This window comes from Natator depressus, chromosome 1 (genome assembly GCF_965152275.1).
Source record: "Natator depressus isolate rNatDep1 chromosome 1, rNatDep2.hap1, whole genome shotgun sequence".
In the NCBI taxonomy this organism is placed as follows: domain Eukaryota; kingdom Metazoa; phylum Chordata; order Testudines; family Cheloniidae; genus Natator; species Natator depressus.
The window spans coordinates 135,268,797-135,282,624 of NC_134234.1; the positions used below are offsets into that span (position 1 = coordinate 135,268,797).

At 43.4% G+C, this 13,828-nt stretch overlaps 1 protein-coding gene across 3 annotated transcripts in view; it reads right to left on the minus strand.

The window, feature by feature from the left end:
• The window catches only part of ACE2 (angiotensin converting enzyme 2), a 43,190-nt gene that overhangs the window by 11,505 nt on the left and 17,857 nt on the right, over positions 1 to 13,828 (minus strand). For 2 of the 3 annotated variants that reach the window (XR_012641411.1, XM_074967303.1), the window contains exons 9-15: positions 13,098 to 13,324; positions 12,183 to 12,327; positions 7,264 to 7,362; positions 6,339 to 6,461; positions 5,870 to 6,042; positions 5,728 to 5,787; positions 4,934 to 4,992 (exon numbers count right to left, since the gene is read on the minus strand). Coding sequence is in view for 2 of the 3 variants with exons in the window: in XM_074967303.1 (XP_074823404.1) it covers positions 4,934 to 4,992; positions 5,728 to 5,787; positions 5,870 to 6,042; positions 6,339 to 6,461; positions 7,264 to 7,362; positions 12,183 to 12,327; positions 13,098 to 13,324 (886 nt within the window). In the remaining variant the exon portion in view is untranslated. The remainder of the gene's footprint in view (positions 1 to 4,933; positions 4,993 to 5,727; positions 5,788 to 5,869; positions 6,043 to 6,338; positions 6,462 to 7,263; positions 7,363 to 12,182; positions 12,328 to 13,097; positions 13,325 to 13,828) is intronic. The other variant, XM_074967312.1, reaches the window with a different exon arrangement.

Here is a 13,828-nt window from a genome sequence, read left to right on the forward strand (position 1 = left end):
CAATTTAAAAAAATACTGCTACATTTTTAACTCTCTGATCTCCTGTTGCAGTGAATTTCATAAAAGGAGGATGTGTTGGGCCATATCTTCAGCTGGTATACGTCAGCCTAGCTCCATGGAAGTGAATGGTGGATTCAGCTAGAACAGAAGGAAATGCTTCTAAACTCAGACACAGTCAGTAGACCAATTGCTCGGCAAGTATAGTGTAGCACAGCTCCATTGACTTGAATCTAAATTACTTACAGGGACAGGCCCAGTGCTCAGCAGTCAGAGGGACAGTGTTCTGATCCAAAGTCCATTGAAGCCAATGAAGTCTTTGCAATGACTTCAGTGAGTTACAGATGAGGCCCTACGGGACAATAAAGGGGGCTTAAAGCCACCATTGCCCACAAACACCTTCTTCTGAGGTGTGTTGAGCATGCAAAGATAGCACCCCAGGATCTGGTCCTTAGCATTAATGAACGATACAGCTGTATGGATTATCTCTGCAGTGGCATTCGTTATTTAGCTGATACTACACACATCAGTGCCTTTACTTAAGCATTCATAGGAGTTAGCATTGTTTTCTCCTGTAGCTATTACCACAGTCCATCATGCCATTGTGTTTGCTTTTTTCTAATTTTCCTTTCATCCTTTGTCCCTTTCTACTCTACAATATCTATTTCTCCTGCCCCAAAAGAACCCAGTATATTAACAGAGTTTGATTCCACAGCCATCGCTTTTCATATTTGGCAGTAGAGCTGGTTGGAAAATTTGTGTTGAAATAGTTTTCCATTGCAGAATGCTGTTTCAACTAAACTGATTTATTTTCATGAAATTGTATCATTTAGAAATTTAAAAAAAAACATTTTGAAAATGGCAAAATGTCCTGTTTTGACATTTTCAGAACAACAAGGTTAATTGGTAATTCAAAAGGACTTTTTGTTTTGAAATTTACTTTATTGATATAAAAATTTAAAAAAATAAAAAAGGATCAGAATCAAAACCACCACATTTCAGATTTAGCCAAACAAAACACTTTGACTGACTGAAAATAAATTATTTTTCAAATTTTGTTTTCCAAAAAATTTCAGAATTTTGGTTTTCAGGATGAATGTTTTTGAAATCTTAAAAACTTTCCTGACCAGTTCTATTTATCAGTTCCTTTGGCTTTTCAATAATTTATCTTGTTTCTATAAAATCTATTTTATGATGTTTTCATTCATAAAAGTGTTCAAACAAATATCTCATGTGCTATTTAAGAGAAAATGTAAGTTTGGCCTCTAATTTTAGAAGGAATTTCCATTTTAAAATACACTTAGTTGTCTACAAGCTGCTGACCTAGCAGTTTGTGTTTCAGCTTTTTATGGTGTGATCACACAGAAGATGCTGACAGAGTGGTTCTGGTTAACATTTAAAAAGTAGTCGATTTTTAAAAAATAAGAGACAGATCCTCATATTAAATGATTTATGAAATATTTTGTCTACAGTTAGGCAGAAATTAATTGAGTTCAAAAGGACTGATCCTGGCAGTCTTTTAAATATTTTTTGTTTTATCTTTCAGACACTCTAGTAAAGTCACAGCCAGAGCAAAGCTGGAAGTGTCTCTACCTGATCAACGTCACCTGAGACGTCAGTGCATTCTAAACAGATGCTTAGTGCAATAGATTTAAGTTATATATAGACTATAAGGTGAACAGAAAGCTGGCTAGATCGTCGGGCTCAACAGGTAGTGATCAATGGCTCCATGTCTAGTTGGCAGCCGGTATCAAGCAGAGTGCCCCAAGGGTCGGTCCTGGGACCAGTTTTGTTTAATATCTTCATTAATGATCTGGAGGATGGCGTGGATTGCACCCTCAGCAAGTTTGCAGATGACACTAAACTGGGAGGAGTGGTAGATACACTGGAGGGTAGGGATAAGATACAGAGGGACCTAGACAAATTAGAGGATTGGGCCAAAAGAAATCTGATGAGGTTCAAGAAGGACAAGTGCAGAGTCCTGCACTTAGGCAGAAGAATCCCATGCACTGCAACAGACTAGGGGCCGAGTGGCTAGGCAGCAGTTCTGCAGAAAAGGACCTAGGGGTTATGGTGGACGAGAAGCTGGATATGAGTCAACCGTGTGCCCTTGTTGCCAAGAAGGCTAACAGCATTTTGGGGTGTATAAGTAGGAGCATTGCCAGCAGATTGAGGGACGTGATCATTCTCCTCTATTTGGCATTGGTGAGGCCTCATCTGGAGTACTGTGTCCAGTTTTGGGCCGCACACTACAAGAAGGATGTGGAAAAATTGGAAAGCGTCCAGCAGAGGGCAATAAAAATTATTAGGGGACTGGAGACATGACTTATGAGGAGAGGCTGAGGGAACTGGGATTATTTAGTCTGCAGAAGAGAAGAATGAGGGGGGATTTGATAGCTGCTTTCAACTACCTGAAAGGGGGTTCTAAAGAGGATGGATCTAGACTGTTCTCAGTGGTGATAGTTGATAGAACAAGGAGCAATGGCCTCAAGTTGCAGTGGGGGAGGTTTAGGTTGGATATTAGGAAAAACTTTTTCACTAGGAGGGTGGTGAAACACTGGAATGCATTACCTAGGGAGGTGGTGGAATCTCCTTCCTTAGAGGTTTTTAAGGCCCGGCTTGACAAAGCCCTGGCTGGGATGATTTAGCTGGGGATTGGTCCTGCTTTGAGCAGGGGGTTGGACTAGATGACCTCCTGAGGTCCCTTCCAACCCTGATATTCTATAATTCTATATGTGCTGTTCCAAGCATGCTGCTTCTTTAACATAAGCTGTAGTAAACAGACAGTGAAGTTCTCCATTTACTTTTTTCGCAAAACCCACTGTGCCTCAATTAACTTTATAGCATTTCCATAACTGGAAGGGAATGCCTCAATCTTTCCTGGACTTTTACCAGCACCAGTCTGTCAGGCGTAATACAATATAGCTGTTGCTGTATTTAGAAAGGATTCAGAAGTCAGGTTTGTCAGGAGAGAAGGAGAGAAGAGCTTTCACACTGTACAACAGCTCAGGCTAAGGCTGTTCAGGCTTCTAGAACTATTGAGCCAGACCCTCGGCTAGTGTAAGTCAGTGTAGCTCCATTGACTTCAAAAGAGCTACAGTAAATTACACTGGCTGCAGGACTGGACCATGTAGTACACAAGGGACATGGCTAGAGGCTTAACCGAGGCATTAGCATGGGGCCTGAAGCTGTGCTCAGTGATATAAAGCAGTGATGTCACTGGCTTTGATGGGCACAGGATTAGGCCCATAGTCACTCCCAGGATCACATTACACTATCTCCATTGCACAGTCAGTCCCTGACTTGACACAGGATGCCTGCTCTGACAGCTGTGACCATGAGATGGTCTAATACAGGCAGTTTGCTATGTACTTAGCCCCACTTCTAAGCACCTGTAAGATACTGTGAAGTTGTTCCTTCGTTCAGAAAAAACGTACATTACTTCACGTCTGAATCAGAGGGGCCCTTTCCATCAGTGTTCTTGACTGCTACAAATCAGCACTTCTTAGGCCAGATTCACTTGTACACTCGCTAGCTATTTTGTGCTACTCTGGTGATGCAAATCAGTGGTAAACCCAGCATAGCCAACCAATTAAACTGGAATTTGGGCTGCTTTGCAATGTCTGGGCAGTACGAAGGAGTTGAAGTGCATTGCTGAATGTGTCTCATTATGAGCTGCGGCAAGTCCTATGTAGGAATCTTCCCAACATGCCTACACACTAGTTAACACGTGTTACCAAGATCCCTTGCTGAACTACAAGGTTTCAGAATTATTTACTTGTGTAGAAGGAGTGTCAGAACAGAAATGTAGTTAGTGGACAATGTTTATGTAATGTGCTTGTTTTGCAGCTTGGGACCATATCTTACAGTCATTCAAATTAAGTACTGTAAATGAGATTGTTTTACAGCCACTCAATTGCACGATACAAGAACATGATGACAAAAGCCAGGCATAAAATGGTGTTAAGTTAACCATTAACTATAATGGCTAATAAATGTGTTGTAATATGGAGCCTTTTAGTGGTGTTGCTATCACCACTGAATGACATCTAACTCAACTCAGGGGGACAGGAAGCAAAAAAAGTTTACTAGGGCTTGCATAAAAGAAAGTGACAGAACTGAAAGAGTGTGGGTTTGTGTGAGAAAAAATAACACATTTGTGTAACCTTCCTAGACCAATAGGTTCCCACACCTAGGTGTGAATTTCAAATTTGAATGTTTGGATACATAAGCAAAAAGCACGTGCCTGATGAGCCAATTTTACCTGGAAAAATGCTCTTGCTTTGACAGCAATGATAATGGGGGAGGGATAGCTCAGTGGTTTGAGCATTGGCCTGCTAAACCCAGGGTTGTGAGCTCAATCCTTGAGGGGGCCATTTAGGGATCTGGGGCAAAAATTGGGGATTGGTCCTGCTTTGAGCAGGGGGTTGGACTAGATGACCTCCTGAGGTCCCTTCTAACCCTGATATTCTATAAACCTTTCACAGGAAGGAAGGGTCTGTGCACTGTGCCACTGAGAGTAACATGAAGAAGGAAATCTAGAATAAGGAGCAAATCCACAACCAAATGCCCAGCCTTGGCAGATCAGCTGAGTTAGCAGTGAGCCAGTCCTCCAGCACGATGTTGAGGGAAGTACCATCTTTTGCCTACTAGCTACTGCACTCCAGAAACATAATAGTAAGGACATTTGGGCATCTGAGCTAGGAGCATGGGCAGGAGGAGGCTGTGAGGAGGTTTGAAGGATTTATCAGTGCCTGGAAAGATGACATCAAATATGCAAACAAATTGCTAGAAAGAGCAGTCATATTGTTTGTAACAGAGAGTGTCCAATACCTCCTGTATAGAATTCAGTTAGATATTTCCATGTTGATCTGTGATTTGTTAAACAAAACATGACATAGTAACAGAATGAATACACTAATCTGGATTTACTCACTGCATTGTTCCCAAGTGCTGATTTCAGACTGATCCTCACTTTGATTGCATTGAGAGAATCTGATTTAAAAAGAAAAAAAGCATTGCATCACAACTGCAAAGTCTTTTCCATAAAGCTGCTGTGTAGCAAGTGAGATGATGAGGTGATTTTGTTTTACTGATAGTTTTTACCCTCCCCAGGCTAATGAAGGTATCAGATACAACACTGTTCTCAGCCACTAGGATATGCTGCATTCTCCCATACTGACTGTGGCTACAGGCGTGTGTCTCACATGTGCTTCAGCATTTGATGTAGTGGTGCTGGGCTGAATAAAGCATTTTACTACTACTCCCACTTCTTGGGCACCCTCTTTGTTGTGGCCAGTAATGGAGAGCCAGGGAGAGATGACATTTAACATTCCAAACTGGCTTGCCCATCCTGAGCCTGATTGCCGTTCCAGCTCTGATGACAGAGACTCTAGATGAGTTCTCACCAGCCCGGCAGATGTGAAGCATGCTCCGTAGGCTCAAGCAAGGGTTATAATTGAAGATCTGAAACTGATCAGTACCTACAAACCCAAACCACTATTCTCCCTTCATTCTGATCATCCGTCCTGAGTTTTTAGCACTGCCAATGTAAAAAGGCTTTTTAAAGTGACCTTTGTCAATAATTCATTATCAGGATCAAGTGCTCAGTTTCTGGGAATTAGATGAAGCTGTGACAGGCAGTTGATGGCCACTGTGGTCCCTGAGTATCCTGACTCTCTAGCTTTGGGAGTGATGAAGTCAATGAACTTTTGCATGAGCAACTCTTACTGATGGGTCCCAGGGCCATAGACGTTGCCTGTTGCCTCTCCCAACTGCCAGATTCAACAACTGCGGAAAGAGAAAGGGGGCATGGGTTGAGGAGAAATTGTATTGTCAAGCATTCTGAATTACATATAAAACCATTACGTACCTGGAGTCCAGAATGGGTTCCAGCCAACAGATCTGCCACTATTGTTCTTTATCAGCCACTGATGTAAGGGTTCAAAGTAGTGGAGCAAGGGTGTTGCATTCATCTTCTTTTCTCCTGTTATACTTTCTAGTGCCTGGGTCCAGGGCTGTGATCTCCCTAAGACAAGCATGTCCCTGGGTATCGAAGGATCAATAATTATTGCTAGATTCCATCTGTGCACTCATATGAATGCAAATAAATTCCCTTCTCATTGATAGGAGACTAAACCCCTATGGGTCAGATCCTCAGCTGGTATAAGTCTGCATAACTCCACTGGAATTAGCTGAGGAAACAGACTTTAACGTCGAGCCAAGTTTATCCCTGGTGTAACCCCATTGGCTTCAGGAACTTAAGTGGCTTTACAGCCAGGATGAATTTGGCCCAGTTATATTCAATCTCCTTTTATATAACAAATTGTGTGTTTTGTTACCGCAGTTTGTGCCCAGCTGCCGTGGAATTAGTAATGTCACATGTGTAAAGAGGACCTGTATGGTTAGCAGCCTTGCAAAGTGCCTCCTGAAACTGGAACTGATAAATGGTCCTTGTGTAATATCTAAAAGAAAAGAGAAAAAAGAACAAAAGCCATACTTTGTGTTACCCAGCTCACCCTGGAGCAGCAAATAGCCTTGCCCTTTGGAATGGACTGCAATTTAGATTAACGCTCCTGCTGGTGACCCTGGGCACTTTGTAGAGAAAGACAAAACACTAATGACGGGCTGGGCCAAACATCCTGATAATGTTCAAATGCCAAAATCATAAGAGCTAAGATGTGCTCTTCATTACAATGGGCCCTAGCTGGAGTAAGTGAAGTTTCAGAGACTCTGATTCTCCACTCTAGCTGAGCACAGCTGGGATCATTTGGATGGAGGAGCCCCAGGGAGCCAGCTGCAGCTCTCTGAGTCAGGGCTGTACAGGGACATCCCTAATGTATGTCACTGGCACTAGCCTCTGATCCTTCAGGGGCCTGCTCCCCTGGTTCTTTAGGCACCTGAATCCAGTGAAGGACTTCCAGCGTTCTCCCTCCTTCCCCTTATGGTGAGGATCAGAGAGGCAGCTGGCATAGGAAACAACAGAGCCATCTCCACCAACATTACAGCAGCAGAAAGTTCCTCTGCACAGCAAGAAATTGCTACTGGGCATCTCCAGTCGCATTACGCCGTGCGAGAATCCGGCCCTAACAAGTCTGCGGGTCTGATCCAATGCCCATTGAAGTCACTGGAAAGATTCCCATTGACTTCCGGAGGCCTTAGGCCAGGGCTTAACCAAAAGAAGAATTTGGCCTTAACACTCTGAATGAAGTATTTGAGCAAGCCGCTGCTTGTCATCTAGGAGTTAAATGATGATGATAAAGGTACCTTATGAAAGAGTAATCATTGGCCACATGGAACAGAGCAGCTGGGTCACAGTATGTTTCATCGTGAGGCAGTGGTTCAATCACACCCACTATTTCTCGCCTGTGGGTAGGGGAAGAAAAAATTAGAGGCATTCCCATTACTAGTTCTTGAGAAAAATATAGACTGACCTTTCCACATGGCAGCTGCTGTTTGTAGCAGTCATCACTGTTGGCATCTCCCTTACCTTCCAAACACGGACATAACAAAGCTAAATAAACTAGGCTCCTAAACTGCTATTGGGATGTCCATGGAACTACTGTGCATGGGATTATTGGACCTAAACATTTAACCCTGACTGGAAACTCAAATGTAAGAAGTGAGTGAAAATGTCACAATAATCTAGACCTTTTTGCCAGTTTGAAAATTAACCATGGTAAACAGGTTTTTTTATGATAAATGTTATGAATAAATGCAAGAAAACCAGGCAGCTCAACTAGACTAGTCCAAACAAAAAGAGGTGACTGATATCATTCAAGGACTGTTGAAATGATGCTTTGTAACAACAAGAAGAGGTGTCATCTGAAATTAATGAACTAAAATTGGTGTGGTGGATATTAGGACTAATTGATGGACAAAATAAAGAGGGAATGAACTATGCCACTCACTTGTCCCCTTTGGGGGTTCCTTAAAAAAAGACTTTGAAAAAAAATTCATCTCCTTTTCCACCTTGTATCCCAGTTGGTCTCATCTGCTCATCTTCCCTAACCCCATGATAGAAGGAGCTGACCAGTCTGAAAGACTTTCTTCCTGAGAGGAAGGCCACTAGGCCTTGCTCTTGTTCAAAGAACTTCGTTTTTCACTTGTGAGTCCTGGAAATCATATCATGACATCCGGGCCTCAGCCCATCAGTGGGGATACCTAATTGCCAGCATTGAAAAGGCACATAAGATCCTGTTCTGTTCCACTCCTCTTGTGTTGCTTTCCCCATCTCCCCCTTCCTCCTATCCTATCTCAATTTTTCATCAAATCCTGAAATCAACTGCATTGCATCAGCACAGTGGGATGAGATGACCACAATTCTGTCCTGTTTAAGGAGAAAAGACCCAACCAGATTATGCCCCACGGTCCAAGCAACAGGTGCCCTGATTGGCCTGCCAGCCAAAGCATCCATTTGTGACTCACCAGCCTTCCAGTGTTCCAAAGACATCAACAAAGCCATATTTCCCTCACCCTTTCTATCCCATCTCTCCTCCACCTTGTGTCTGTGTGTTTGTTAGAAACAGGAGGCATTTTACCCAACAGGAAAGTGAAATTAACCCTTTCCTTTTCATCAAAGTAAGTTTGTTCTGCGAATAGAAGAAACTGATATATTGCCTCCAAATGGAGAGAAACTTTAAAGGTTTAAGTTAATTTTACATACTACTCTATTTCATTTTCAATATAAGTACTTGTTTTAATTTATTGTTCTTCCATTTGTTTCAACTTTAGAATGAATGCTTTTGGGTGTTTGCTAAGGAACTGAGTAAAACCAAGGCCTCCGTGGAAGAAAACTCCAAGCCTAAGTATCTATGTTTTAATGTTGGATTGTGAAAGAGTTTATAACATTGCTAACTTTTTTTACCTTTGAGATCAATACAACAGAACTCACAGTGATGTCAATGGTGGCACTGCTTCAAAATGAATAGCAGGATATGGCCCTTTTACATAAAAGATTAAAAACCAAAGGGTTTATGTTAAGATGGGGTAGGAAAGGTAAAATCATTGTTGTAAAATATTCCACAATCAATTGGCTTCACACTCCACTTGTCATCGGTCTGATGCATAGCCCATTGAACCAAAGACACCATGATAAGGTGTCAACCCCATTCAAGGCCTGAATAGAGAGAAGGCCTAATTAACCTTGTGACAGGCTGCAGCTGGGGGAGAGTCAGCATTGAAAAGGTCTAATTGATGATGAAGCCCAGCTGGGCAAGGGGCAGGCTAAACTGCTGTAAAACCAGGAAGGAGAAAGTAAGGAGTGGTGTAGTTAGAGAAGGCTGACAGTCACCTTTTGGGGTTAGAGAGGGAAAGGAGGAAACTGGGGGTGAATTGAAGCCCTGGGATCCAGGCCTTGAGGGAAGGGCATATCCAGAGAAGGGTGGAAAAGGAGCATGATAGGGATGAAGTAGAGGAAGCATCCCAGAGAAACAGCAGCAAGGTTTTGGACAGTGCAGAATTTGGCTGCTGGTTGTAGGGTCCCTGGGCTGGAACCTGGTGTAATGGGCAGGCCTGGGTTCCCCTACCAGCCACTGGGGAAGTGGCACAGAGTGGGCAGTGGAGCAGAAGACAGCCTAGGATAGTCATCCAATGGGACTTGGATCTCCCAGGAGAGGAGGATTATAGTGATCTGACCAGAGAGCCAAGCCATGAAAAAGGAATACCTTGAGCAATAAAGAGGGAGTAATCTGATGAGGGAGAGGGAAAGAGAAAGAGAGACACCCTGGGGTGTGAAACTGAAGGAGGTGGTGTCAGAGTGGTCATGAGCTAATCCCCAGATGGGCCACAAGGAGGCACCACAACAGTGAGCAGCAAACCCTGTGATGAATGTGGGCATAATAGTCATCCCTGAGACAAGTGGAGTGAGAAACTATGCATGTCGGTCACCTCTGAGATGAGGGGAGTGTGAGGTACAGTGCATAACAGTCACCACTGATACAAGGGAAAAGTGAGGGGCCACAGCAGTTGTAGAAGAAGTAAAGGGACTATGGAGCTGCTGCATATGGAGGCCTTTTTTGGAGAAGGCCAGTATACCCTCCTGAAATGGATGCAGAGCTTTTGCTCCTGTTTAAGGGGAATGAAAAGCAATCATGGGGCTCCAGGCACTGCTTCTGCAGAACCAGCAGAGACAGAGGGAGGCCCAGTTATAACTGCAGGGGCATTTAATGAAGCTAGCAGAAAAGCGGAAATCTTTATTTAAGATCCTATGGGGAAAAGTGAGCCAGGGCTGAAGAGGCTGGGAACAGAAAAAATGCTCTGAGGCCAGAGGCCTGGTCAAGAGTGTGTATTACACCTGTGGGCAGTGGGGACAGTTGAAAAGGGAATGTCCCTGTGTGTATCAGGACAAGGAGTCTTGCCTGGAAAGGAGGGATGCAGAAAAGCCCCAAAGAGTCCCATCTCCTGAAGGAGTAGGAAAAGGAGGGACCTGTTTTGTCTGTGGGAAATGGGGGCAAGTGCAGAGGCACTGTCTTCACACAAAGAGAAACTAGCAGGAAAAGAGCAAACGATCGAGAAAGGAATGGAAGGATGAGCCAGAGGCCCATAGAAAGTGCACAAAGGTAGTCAAGAGGGCCTAGAGGGTGAGGAGAGATTGGAGGGAAGAAAGAGTCTGCCAAAGACAAAGTTAAAGGATACAAGGACAAATACGGAGAGTAACCAGAATGCAGTGGGAACTCAGACCCCGGGAGAAAGAGAGCTGGGGGAGTCTGCAGAGCCAGGGCAAAAGCTACAAGAGAGGCTGGCAGCTGCAGAGTAAGCCTTGCAAGTGGCTTCACAAGACTTAGAATTCCAGAGGGAAAAGTTTCAGGACACCATGGAGGAGAAGGGTAGACAGCTCCTTATGGTGGGCAATCTGAAGCAGAAGCAAGGTAACTAGCTCCAACAACTCCAGGGGGAAAGGCATCCATACCCCCCCAGGGTTACAGACTGGAGTGGGAGGGTATGTGATGGGTATCTGCCCCACACAAGGCCTGAGTAGAGAGAAAGGACCAATTAACCCTGTGACAGGCTGCACCTGGGAGAGAGTCAGGGCTGATTGATGAAGCCCAGCTGGGCAAGGGGCAGGCTAAGCTGCTATAAAGTATACAGTAAAGTAGATACAAAGTAGAGCGTAAGAGGGGGGCTGCAGTAGAGAAAGCAGATAGTCACTTTCTGGGCTTAGAGAAGGAAAGGAGGAACCTGGGGGAGAATAGAAGCTCTGAGATCTGGGGGCCCTGAGGAAAGGGCACAAACCCAAAGGAGGCTGGAAAAGGAGACTGACAGAAGCAAAGTGGGAAGCAGCCCAGGGAAAGAGCAGCAAGGTTTTGGACAGTGCCGACCTTGGCCACTGTTTGTAGGATCCCTGCCTGGAACCGAGACTAGTGGGCAAGCCCGGGTTCCCTCCTAGCCACTGGGGAAGTAGCACAGACATTGCAGTGGAGCAGAAGATGGCCTAGGACAGCCATCCAATGGAACTTTGATACCCCAGAAGAGGAGGACTATAGTGACCTGGGCGAAGGGCCAAGCCAGGAAGAGGGAGCACCTGGAGTGGTGAAAAGGGAGTAACCTGACTGCAGAGGGCAAGTGCGAGTGATACCAGGGGGAGAGAAACCAAAGGAGAGGGCATCAGACTGGTCATGAGATAATCCGCAGAAGGAGGTGCCACAGCGGTGAGTTGTGAACCCTGTGACAGACACTCATTACACTGAATGGGCTTGGGAGCAGGTCCCAGAAAGTGCATTAGTGATATTGAGCAACATCCCATGAGGTAAGTGAATACCATTATTATCTCCATTTTACACATGGGATAAGTGTGAAACACTGAGAAGTTAAAAGGTCTGTGACAGAGATGGGATTAGAAAGCAGGTCTCTTGCCTGCTGTGCCTTTGGAGTGGAGAAATATAGCTCCTTTTTTTCCTCACGAATAGCTGATTTCCCAAACTGTACCATGGAGACAGACTTCTTTCAGCATACCTAAATCTCTGAAACTGCAGACATTTAGTCCATACAGGTGTATGAAGACCAAGAACATCATCTACCAGTGGATAGCATTTCAGTGCCACTGCAACAGAGCTGTTTACTTTTGCTAACTAATTTGGCATTCCCCTCCACTTCCCTGGCGCCTCTGGTACTCCTGAAAATGAAAACTGAACGATCCCTGAAACCCTCTTCCCCAAAAGTTCTTCTTCCTGTTTCCCCACACTTACTTCATCTCCCACCACTTCTTCATCCATTCACCTTTTGGAATGTCACCTCTAAATACCATCCATCGCCACTTCTCTAGCATGTAAGTAAAAGGCATTGTTCCAACAATAGTGAGGGCTTGTTTGAGTAGGAAGTTGATATCCGTTTCTGAAAAAAGAGCACAATGTAACTGTTAAGGTGATGATGAATACATGACCAGGCTACTAATGTTGCTTCCTTCACCATACATAGCTAATGAGTACATCTGCTTAGAAAATTTTAGTGAAACACAAACACAAAAACCCAAAGAAACCCAGGAAGATATTGTTATGCAAATTTAGCCTTTTTTTTCTCTTTTTGCTCCAATTCTACTTTCTAAACATTCATAATCCCTGTGGCTTTTGTTGCAACATTATTTTGTTGTATTTATTTAGTTAAGATGGCCCTGGGCTCAAGAGTTCGGATCCAAATCCTAATCTGCATTTCCCCAAATTTTGGAGGATTTTGGATTGAGGGATTTGATTTAGGCTCATCTTCATCATGTAATAATCAACTGGACAAGTCAGACAAATTCAGCTGTGAAGAAGAAGTTGGACAAAGCAGCCCTTTACATTTTGATATAGATTTGCATAGCTTTATGCAAACAAAGTACAAGGATCACCACTAATCTTACTGTGCTGTGAAGATTTCCTCAATAATTATTCAATTCTGAAGTTAGTGAAGAACTACCAGTTTACTTCTAAATTCTTGCAGTAGCATCAAATGAGTGGCGCATTACAAATAAGCGCTTCCCGGTTCATGAAGTCATTTTGGAAATGAACATACTGTGATATGTAACTGAGCTGTAATTCTCTAAAGCATCTAAGTCACTCACTCGTCTTACAGACTTACTCATACTCTGCTACAAAATATGGCATGAATACATTTTTATTAGTTACCGTTGTCTTCCTGAAAAGTAGATTCTAGAAGGTCAAGTGATTTCAAATGCTTTGGAGTAGCTGCAGACAGTGACATGATTTCTCCTACTGCTTCATGAAATCCTTCGTTAGCGCCACTTCTCAGCAGGAAAGAGAGGTTGGAATATGCCATATCATACTCTATATGCCCCATCTCATGATGTGCTGTCAAGAAGTCATCCATACTCACTTTAGTGCACATCTTGATCCTGCATTTCAATGCAAAGCATTTAAAATTAAATAAAGACACTGGCAGAGCTATACCATTTGCTTGGTACTGGATGCTGTAGTTGTGGCTGCAAAACACCTTAAATAACTCACTTACTAACCCCCTGGTGTATTTCATGTTCATCGTTTTCTAAAACATTCGCCTTTTGGTCTGTTCTATGTTTGATCCCTGCCTAAAGGTGATTTTGGGGGAAAGTTTTAAGTAAAATTCCTTTGGCTATTCTGCAGAGGTAAAATGAATAGTGCCATGCATTTTGTATGCAGCCATTTTTTACTACTCTGAAAGCTGGCACATTAACAGTGCTTATTAAGGAGAATCTCTGCCAAGTTTACATAATTGGTTGAATAATTAATACAGTAAGAAATTAACAAATATTGGCGACTGCATATAGACCTCTTTTTAGCCTGAGTATTTATAAATGTACAGATGCACGTTGAACATATTCATTTTTTGTCAATAGGCATTATTAACACTTCTGCTGCTA